The sequence below is a fragment of the Microcaecilia unicolor genome, chromosome 11 (genome assembly GCF_901765095.1).
Source record: "Microcaecilia unicolor chromosome 11, aMicUni1.1, whole genome shotgun sequence".
NCBI classification, from domain to species: Eukaryota; Metazoa; Chordata; class Amphibia; order Gymnophiona; family Siphonopidae; genus Microcaecilia; species Microcaecilia unicolor.
The window spans coordinates 185,089,468-185,100,471 of record NC_044041.1 but is presented as its reverse complement, the minus strand read 5'-3'; the positions used below and the strand labels follow the sequence as shown (position 1 = coordinate 185,100,471).

The window sequence follows — 11,004 nt, the reverse complement described above, 5'->3', positions numbered from 1 at the left end:
TCAACAAAATTCAATGACAATTTCTACCTTGGTTCATTCCTTTTCTTTTATTCCAAACCTTCTGCATTGTGTTTAAACTGATACACATTAATAGTGAAGACAATCTCTGTGAGGGACTTGAAATATCACTAGTAGCAGCTACAGGTAATGTTCCTGGAATTAAGCTCTTGGTGATGTATGTCCAAGCTCAACCTTTCTCCAGACAATGATTAATCTATGAGCAGGTCAGAGATCTAGTACTATTGAGATGGAGGAAATGTTTTACGAGATCCTATCCAAATGATTATTGACAGGAGATGGTGTCAGGTGTTAATAACATTTTTTGAGTCTTATTAGCTTTTGAAATGCTTGTTTGAATTCTTCATTGAAAGCTGTGTATATGACTGGATTAATAAGTGAGTTTAAATAACCCAACCACGTGAACGAGTCAAAGAGGACTGGGTGAAACCAGCAGGACTCACTGCAGATGGGCATTAGCAGGCTTACCACAAAGAATGGGAGCCAACAGAAAATAAAGGCTCCAAGAATTATCCCCAGAGTCTTTGTGGCTTTCCTTTCCCGTGCAGCCGAGAGTCTCTTCCTTTCTAGGACACTGTCTGCAAATCTGATTTTAACATGATTGATGCATATTGGGGAGCCAGCAGAATGGGAGTGTCCCTCATGAATGCAGGAGCTCATGGAACACAGAGAAGACCCTGTGGAACCAGTAATGAGATGGGCAGTGGTAAATCGCTTTCCATACAGAGACGGCGGTTTAAGAATCCTGGAGCGGGCCGCCACATAGATTTTACCATAAAGTATAACCAGCAGCACTGTGGGGATATAGAAGGCTCCAAAAGTTGAGTAGATGGTATAGGAGATTTGATCTGTGTTCACGCTGCATTCCTTTAGTTCTTCGTGAGCCTTGGCTTGTCTCCAGAAGAGTGGCGGGATAGAGATACAAATAGAGATGATCCAGACCACAGCAATCATAACAGCTGCTCTCCCTGCTGTCCTTCGCTTGCAGTATTCCAGCGCATCTGTAATGGCCCAATATCTGTCCAAAGCAATGACGCACAGGTGCAGGATTGAGGCTGTGCAGAATGTGATGTCTGACGATAACCAGATGTCACACATAATTTGTCCAAAGTTCCACGTTTGGCTGACAGTGGAAGCGATGCTAATGGGCATCACCAGGAGAGAGACCAGGAGATCTGTTACAGCCAGGGATCCAATCAGATAGTTTGCCGGCGTACGCAGTTTCTTTGTGACAAAAATGGTAATGATTACAAAGACGTTGGAAAAAATTGTTGCCAGAGTTATGAGGGACAGGATGACGGCCAGAGAAACTTTGAGTCCTAGGATTGTGGCATCATCCCAGGTCACCATAATTTCTGAGGAATTTAGTGACTTGTTTGCCGAAGTATGAAGAAACACATCATCTGATTGGTTATAGTGGTTCATTCTATCCCCAATTGGCAACTACTAATAATTCTATTCACTGTATGCAGCTAGCAACATCTACCATTTTTATAAAGCTCTTTTATCTGCTGTCTTGCATGGTTTTTTGTGCAGTACTGATAACTCAATGTCTAGTGCACTAAGAAACCAGGCGTGTAATAATGTGCTCTATCTTAATGTATTTTAGTACAATGTATATTAGCATATTCTGATACAGCACATTAGGTATTCTGACACATACCAAGCAGTAGTTTAGATCTGCCATGAGCTAGGACTTTTCTGCAACTATTACAACATACTAATAAAATTCTTTGAAGTAGTGTTTTTTAGCACAGAACAGGCTGAAATTATTGCTTCTTCCTGCCATGCATCATAAAAAGAGGAATGTACTAGTCATTGCATTCATTGACTGTTGACTTGAAAAAAAAAACAACATTTATAACCATATGTGCGATACAATCTATTACATTTCTTCTTAATAATCTAGACACTAAAATGTTGCTATCTAATGGTAAAAGCAGTTAGCTTAGCAGGGTTTAAAAAGGTTTGGATAATCTCCTAAAAGAAAATTCCAGAAGACATTATTAAGATGGACTTGGGAAAATCCACTGAGTATTTCTGGGATAGGCAACATAAAGCCTGTTTACTCTTTTGGGATTTTGCCAGGTACTTGTGACCCGGATTGGCCACTGTTGGAAACAGGATACTGGGCTTGATGGACCTTCAGTCTGTCCCAGTACGGCAGTGCTTATGTACTCATGTGCATATTGTCTTGTAGGTTTCCTACAAAGTATACCTATAATATTTATTTACTGTTGAATCAGTGTATTGAAGTGTAATCCATAGCAATTGAGAGGCTGTGCTCATCCTGAATCTCCCCAGAGTTAAGGGCAGAAACACAGTATTCCCCAGACTTTCTCTTAGATTTCAAGGGTACAGTCCATTGCATTCTTTAAGGCTTCTTCCTGTAATCTAACAGCAGTTCCGCATTGACCCTCACAGAGGTAGTTCAGGTCTGCATTTGTAATCATTGACAGAGTGTGATCCTCATCTGTTTTGCACTGCTTCAATGCTCCTGCTTTAGTCCCAGAAGGTGCATGGTTAGGAAGAGCTGCAGTATGAGACAGCGTCAATGAAGTGTAGAACGTCATCAGCTGATGTTTGGTCTGGAACATTTATGCTAAAGACACAAAACGCAGTGTGTTAAGAAAGAAAGAGACAGGATGTGCAAAACAATCATAGTTTTAAAAAAGAACAAAGTTACCGCATGCACTGAATAGGTGTTTGGAAATAGTTGAAGCGGAGTCCAATGGAACAGGAGGTTTAGGTTTCATATCAAAGCGCTAAAATTTGGAACTCCTTACCTAAAACCATCAAACGTACTGATGATTATTTATCCAGTTGCAAACTATGCCAAAATATTTCACAGGACCCCACAGTCATCCACAAAGGAAAGATATTCAACATAAAGGGATCTTTCACTTGCTCATCTTCCAATGTGGTACATATCATTCAGTGTAAAAAATGTAACGAAGGATGCTATATTGGAGAAACAGGCCAGATGCTTAAGACAAGATTCAATTTACATAGACATCACATGAACAATACTGGTGCCAGTAGGGCTCCCACCCCTGTTGGTCAGCATTTTACAGGACCAGGACACTGTACCAGTGACTTCACAGTGAGAATCCTGAAAGGTAACTTTAAAACCATACAAGAACGTAAGACCTTTGAAGTCAGAATGATTGAATATTTTAACACCCAACAGAAAGGACTTAACAAGGATCTGGGGTTCCTAGCCCATTATAAACCATAAAGCTGTATGTCTCTGTTGATCATCCCACCCCTCACCTATCCACACCCAGCCTGTTAGAATATCAATGGTATGCTTTGATGTCCCCATGCATACCTCCGACCCACCCCCATCCTCCCACCCTGTCAGACTGTCATAGTAATGCTTGAATGTTTTCACTTATATACACTGTCAGCTAGCACATTTGCTTATTTCCGATCTGACGAAGAAGGGCAACCTTCGAAAGCTAATCAAGAAATGTATTAAGTTATGTCCAATAAAAAAGGTATCATCTTATTTTCTTTTCCATGTTTTATTTTGTTTGATTTCTATTGAAGTCCATTGAAAACTCACTTCTTCAGTCTAGCCTTTAAGGAAATAAGCCCTCTTCTCAAATAAACTCATGGCATTCATTTTTACCTCATCCCACCTCCCACTAATCCTGTCTATCCCAGTAAAATCCTAGCCCGTTACCTTTTCCCTCCATATTTCAATTATGTAGATTAATTTAGGTAGGGGGCTTTTTTACTAAGCTGTGTAAGTGCCTACACCCACCCAACATGTGTCAATTTGGAATTACCACCTGGCTACCGCATGGCCCAGGTGGCAGCTTCCTTTTTACACGCGTCCACTATGCACACCGGAAAATAATTTGTATTTTCTGCCGCGCGGCGCTAACCGGGCGGTAAAAGGCATTCTACTCGCGTAGACCTTTACCACCCGGTTAACACGTGAGACCTTACCGCTATGTCAATAGATGGCGGTAAGGTCTCAGACCCCAAAATGGACATGCGCCAATTTTCATTTTGCTGCACATTCACCCAAAATTTTTAAAAGGCAGTTTTTTTTTACAGGTGCGCTGAAAAATGGATCTTCGTGTGTCCAAAACACGTGCCTACACCAGCGCAGGCCATATTTTGGTGCACCTTAGTAAAGGGACCCCTAAGTATTTCATTACATCTGTTCCTAACTCAAATTTTACACATTATATGATGTATTTTACTTTCTGTTAATATATTTTGAACATGTTCATGCTTTTCTAATTGTTATGTAAGCCACAGTGAACCTGAGTTTTACTTAGGCTAATGCAGGATATAAATGTCATAAATAATAATAATAATAATAATTTCTAGTTCAAGCTACAGTTTTCTATGCTGGTTTAGACTACTACTACTACTACTACTTATCATTTCTAAAGCGCTACTAAACATACGCAGCGCTGTACACTTGGAACATGAAGAGACAGTCCCTGCTCGACAGAGCTTACAATCTAATTAGGACAGACAAACAGGACAAATAAGGGATAAGAACAAAGAGTAGCAAGATTCCAGAATCCCAAAGAGTAGCAAGATTCCGTGCACAACCCCAAAGAGCAGCAAGATTCCGGAATCCCAAAGACTACTACTACTTATCATTTCTATAGCGCTACTAGACGTATGTAGCGCTGTACACTTGAACATGAAGAGACAGTCCCTGCTCGACAGAGCTTACAATCTAATTAGGACAGACAAACAAGAGATAAGGGAATATTAAAGTGAGGATGATAAAATAAGGGTTCTGAACAAGTGAATAAGGGTTAGGAGCATCAAAAAGGTGGGCTTTTAGCTTAGATTTGAAGACGGCCAGAGATGGAGCTTGACATACCGGCTCAGGAAGTCTATTTAGACTGTCTATTAGACTGATTTCTGATTCAGAGTTCTACATTCTAGATTGACTGGGCTGAAAACGCTGCTGAAGGAACATTCATGGTCCTAATGGGAGGAAAGGTCAGCTACAGCTCTTATGGTGACAGCTGGCAGGCGAATTACAACAGTGGCAGTTGTCCTGGATGGAACTGCTCTTGGCCTGAGGAAGTCACTGCAGTATATACAGCAGGGGTAGACTGACAGTGATCTGAGCCTCTGAGCAACAAGAGTTATGGGCCCCTATACAAGTGGGAGGGGGCCAGAGCCCAAAGTGAGGGGGCACATTTTGGTCTACTGCCCTGCCGCCGCTCCCCCCTGCCGCTTCCCACCCACTGCCGCAGCAAATGCCTTGGCTGGCGGGGGTCCCTAACCCCTGCCAGCTGAAGCGTTGGCCAGCGCCGGTCTCCGGTGCTGCCGCGTTGCCTGCCCTGCTCTGTCTTCCCCTCACGTCCGGCACGCTCCTTTTAGTGAAACTGAGCATGCCCAATTTCACTAAAAGGAACATGCAGGATGTGAGGGGAAGACCAGAGCAGGGAAGGCAATGCGGTGGTGACAGAGACCGGCGATGGACAATGCTTCAGCTGGCGGGGTTTGGGGACCCCCGCTAGCGGGGCCCAGGCCCCCGTAGCCCCATGTAGCTACGCCACTGCCCCTAATCACCTATCAAAAGTGATTAGATGAGGGTAGGGAAGAGTGTGCCTCACTGCTGTGGGCCCTTGGTCATTGCCTTGTTGTTGCAATGGTCAGTGTGCTTCTGATATACAGTATAGGAAAACCAGGTAAAGAAATCATGGTGATCCTCCAATAAGACCAAATGGGTAGAAGAAAAGAACTTTTCAAAGGGCCTAGTCACCTAATTTCAGGACTTAGTTAGATTGCAAGGATGTGCACAGGCTAAAAACTTTTGATCTGTTTCCAGTTCATTTGGCTTTGTTCCCATGTTTTCTGGGTTCCTTTCACTTATTCGTTGTAATACATTTTTAAAGGTACCTGGAACTTTATAATGTGTGGAAATCAATTATACATTTATTAATTCAATTTTTCACTTACTCCAATCTTTAAGGTGCATTAAGGAACCAAATGTTTACTAATGAATGCTCATGGCTCTGTTCCATTAGTTCTAGTCAAGTGGACAGAGGATGAACAGCTAAATTTAGCTGCTGAAAAAGTGCAAAGGGACCAGGGAGAAGTGGTACTACCCAGCTAAAACTTTTGTGCAGTGATAGCTGCGATAAGATAAATCTAACTGTGCTCAGAGCCATAGGAGCCAACTTTTGAAAATGATTGGGGGTGCTGAATTTTATTTTTTATTTACAGGTGGTGCATTCCCCCCTCCCTCTCATCCCCCTCCCCATCCTCCTCCCTCCGAGTTCCAGGCCTCTCCTCCCTCCGAGTTCCAGTCCCTCCCTCCCTCTGAGTTCCAGGCCCCCCTCCCCCTCTGAGTTCCAGGCCCTCCCTCCCACCCTCCCTGTTCCAGGCCTCCCTCCCTCCCTCCCTTCGAGTTCCAGGCCCCCTCCCTCCCTTCGAGTTCTAGGGTCCCTCTGAGTTCGAGGCTCTCCCCCCTCCCTCCGAGTTCCAGGGTCCCTCCGAGTTCCAGGGCCCCACTCCCTCCCTCCCTCCCTTCGAGTTCCATGCCCCCTCCCTCCAAATTTTAAAAGTCATCTTACCTCGTTGGGGTTACGGTGGCAGAAGCAGTGAAAAGCGTGCAGGCTCAGTGCTTCAGCCTTCCCTTCTCTCAGCTCTGGTCCCACCCTTGCAGAAACAGGAAATGAGGGTGGGACCAGAGCTGAGAGAAGGGAAGGCTGAAGCGCTGAATCTACACGCTTTTCACTGCTGTTGCCGCCGTAACCCCGACGAGGTAAGATGACTTTTAAAATTCGGAGGGAGGGGGCCTGGAACTCGAAGGGAGGGAGGGAGGGAGGGAGAGACATTTAAAATTCTGGGCTGGTGAAGGGAACTTCCGGTGGGTGAAATATTGGGGGTGCTCAAGCACCCACAGCACCCACGGAGTCGGCGCCTATGCTCAGAGCTAACAACTAACTGCAAAATCCGGGGTGTAGCCATGGGTGGGCCTGGACGGGCCCAGGCCCAGCCACTTTTGCTCCAAGCCCGACTAGCCTCTTCTGCCCGCTCTCCCCATCTGTGTGGTCTGCTCACTTTTAGTGCCCTGAAGCGCCATTCTCCCTCCAGCCCGGCGATTCCCATAGCCAGCCTTCTGCCAGCACGCGTCGTCAGGGCCTCTTCTCAGGCATATCCCGCCTACTCTGCAACTTCCTGTGTCCCACCTTTGCGGAAAACAGGAAGTTGCAGGGTAGGCGGGACGCGCCAGAGAAGAGGCTCCGACGACGTGCACTGGCAGAAGGCTGGCTATGGGAATCTCCGGTGCTGGAGGGAGAACGGCGCTTCAGGTCAGTAAAAATGACCAGAACTGACCATGTGCAGCGGGCTGTCATGGGGGGGAGGGTAGCAGGTGGAGAGGAAATGCGGCGGCGGGCAGGCAAGCGGGCGGGGGGTGGTGGTAGCGGGTGGAGAGGAAATGCGAGGCCTGTGCCCACTCAGTCCACCTCCAGGCCCATCTAAAAATTAAACTCTGGCTACGCTACTGTGCAAAATACAAAAATGCCTCCCCTCCTCCCTCCCTTCCTTCCCTGGGGGGGGCACCTGATGAAACAAAAAAACTCTTTCCTGACAACCCTCCAATTCTCATTCCTTCCTTTTTGTGGCACCTAATGAAATTGGTGTGGGGGGGGGGGGATCTCCTCAAACCTTTAATTCCCCTCCTTTCCATCTGTGGCACCTGACTGAAACAAAGCCCTCCCCCCCCCCCACACATACACCAGTGGTGTAGCCACAGGTGGGCCTGGGTGGGCCGGGGCCCACCCACTTAGGGTTCAGGCCCACCCAACAGTAGCACATGTTTAGTGGTAGCTGGTAGGGATCCCAAGCTCTGCCAGCTGAAGACTTCTCCCTGATGGTAAAGAAAACGCTAATCTCCAAGATACCGGCACCTGCGCATGCTCAGTTTTCAGCCCACGCCTGCTGCAGACTACCAAGGTGGAGAGAAGCATTTTCCCACCAGCTGATTTTTTTGGCGTGGGGGGGGGGGGGGGAAGAACATTTGGGGCCCACCCACTTCTTGCCTAGGCCCACCCAAAATCTGCTGTCTGGCTACGCCCTTGACATACACATAACCTCAGATTCCCACTTCCTGACTCCCTGACCTGTATTCCAGTGGTCCATTCAAACTTTCCCCTTTGCCTTCCACAACCTTTCCAGAATCTACACGTGATTCTGAAGAGACCCCATTTTCACTGGCAGGAAGGACACCAGGGCTCACCTGCCAGCATTGCTGCTTACTGTTGAATGGCACCCCCTACTGGGCTTTTACACATGTGCCATTCAACAGTGAGCAGGAATTCCAGTAGCGGATTCTTGTGTCCCTCCTGCCTGTAAAGATGGTAACCCTCCAGAGCTTTGAATGAAATGCTACAGGTACATTTCGCAGTCAACTAAAGATGTATATATTTATAGCAGTGTCATTATTGAATTATAATGTGCATCGCTTGATGAATTACAAGCCATTATTCCTTTGAGGGCTTCTGTGACAATTTACAATGAAAGAGCAGAGCTTCAGTGATTTATCTTATGTCAGAGAACAATGAGGAAATGATCTTATCTGCAATTCTTTGTTTTAGACTGGTAATAATGAATCTCTAAACTCTATCCGTCTTCTTGTTTCATTCTAAGCTTGTCCTACTTCTCGCTTGTCTTCCTTTCTCCCATAATTCCACTATTCATCCCTCTTCCCGTTTTTCTCTATTCATCTTTCATTCCTTGCCTCTTCCTCTGTCTTTCTCCATATCTCTCTGACATGTGTTGACGCTGCTTTTTCATCATTGTTTCTTATGGAACGGCTTTGCATTAGTGTGTCAGAGTAATTTAGGGCCCAGTATTCAAAAGGGTTTAACTGGACAGGAGAGGTTCCTGCCCAGTCAAACCCTTCTGAGCTGGCCATCCAGCAATATCCAGCAGCATTTAAGCAATTAGTACCACTGACCATTGCCTACGAATGCCCAGGACTGTCCGGTTATGCTGGGACGGCCAGGGACTGGAGCCTGGGTGGAGCTGGAACTTAACCAGTTAGCAGTGACATTCAGTCCTCTAACCAGCTAATGGCCCGATATTTGGCAACTGAGGTTTAATCCCAAAAAATGCAGGATCATGCACTTGGGTCGCTCCTTTTAGTGAAATTGAGCATGCCCAATTTCACTAAAAGGAGCGTGCCAGACGTGAGGAGAAGAGCGAGCAGGGCAGGCAACATGGCGGCGCCGAGACTGGTGCTGGATAAAGGCTTCAGCTGGTGGGGATTGGGGACCGCTGCCAGCAAAACCAGGGGCCAAGAAGAACTTTGGGGGGGGGCCCAGGCCCCCGCGGTCCCATGTAGCTATGCCACTGAAGGGCTTCTTTTAGTAAGCTGTGGTAAGAGGGGGCCTGCAGTGGCATCAGCATGTGGATTTGCCGTGCGCCAAGGTCCCCTTTTACCACAGCAGGTAAAAGGTTATTTTTGCCCCCCCCCCCCAAAAAAAGAAATGGCCCTGTGCTAATCACAGGGATTGGTCTGCAGTCATTTCCGGGGGGGGGGGGGGAGCCCTTACTACCACCTATTTAGTGATAGTAAGGGCTCCCGTGCTAACCCGGCGGTTTGTCATGTCAAAAATGGCACATGCTGGAGTTGGGAACTACTGCAAGGCTTCTGCAGTAGTCTCAATTTGGCACACGGCAAAGTGGCAGTATGTGTACCGCCGCTTTGTAAAAGGGGCCCTAAATAAAAAGGATGAAACAAAATATTCACTCAAAATACTCTCTCAAAAAAACAAGCTTAAACTACTTTCTAATCAATATGCACTTGTGGAGTACATTCAAGATCTGCACCTTGGCTTATAAAATCATTCATGGAGAGGCCCCATCATACATGTCAGACCTAATAGACTTACCAACACGAAATACTAAAAGTCCATCATGTACTTTCCTAAACCTTCACTACCCCAATTGCAGAGGACTTAAATACAAATCAATATATGCATCTAGCTTCTCCTACCTCTGCACACAGATATGGAATAAACTGCCGAATACCATAAAAACAATGCACGACTTGACAACCTTCCGGAAGTTACTGAAGACGAACCTGTTCAAAGAGACTTACATAAAGAATCCTCCATAAAGACTGGTTTCCTAATCTACACCAGAACCAACCAATATTGATCTCTTCTATTTGATTATTTTAATCACATTATCATTATTGAACATTATATCTTATCCTGCTCTCACTTATACGTTATGTATTATCTTTTTACTTACCCTAATTACCCGATATTCTTCGCACCTTAATTGTAACAATATATTGAACTTCTTATTCTGTTAATGTGATTGCCATTGCGACAGTGTAAGCCACACTGAGCCTGAAAATAGGTGGGAAAATGTGGGATACAAATGCAGTAAATAAATAAGTAAATAAATTTGAAAGGGAAAAGGCCTGTGTGCCCTCACCTCCACCCTTCAAAGCTTTCAAGGAGGAAGGACTTAACAAGGGTCAATTTTCATCACAGGAATAAAAAAACCCTTTCAAAAAAATAATTGTTAAAACTGCACCCGTTTTCAATTGCACTGGATCAAAAAAGTCATACGCAGTGGCGTACCAAGGGGGGAGCGGTGGGGGCGGTCCGCCCCGGGTGCACGCTGCTAGGGGAGGGGTGCCGTGTGCCTGTCGGCTCCGCTCGTTCTCTGCTCCCTCTGTTCCGGGAGCAGGGAACGAACGAAGCCGATAGGCGCGCGGCACCCCCCCAGCAGGTAAAAATGCATCTGGAGGGGGGTGTCCTTTCGCCGGGGGGAGGTCATTGCACCCGGGGGGGGGGGGGTGCGCATCGGCGATCTGCCCCGGGTGTCAGCCACCCTAGGAACGCCACTGGTCATACGTGGCTCAAATACAAGAGAAAGACAAACATTTAGCTTTAAAAAAAAATAAGTGTTCTCCCACATTTAATATCAATCACACTGACTGTGGCAAGAGTTTCACTAGAAAGCTGTCTC

General features: G+C 46.0%; 1 protein-coding gene across 1 annotated transcript; it reads right to left on the bottom strand.

Moving 5' to 3' along the window:
* Positions 1-309: 309 nt before the first annotated feature.
* Positions 310-1,443, bottom strand: HTR1D (5-hydroxytryptamine receptor 1D). Its single transcript, XM_030219240.1, has one exon. It carries the CDS (start codon positions 1,441-1,443, stop codon positions 310-312), a length of 1,134 nt encoding a protein of 377 aa, XP_030075100.1.
* Between the last annotated feature and the right edge of the window lie 9,561 nt (positions 1,444-11,004).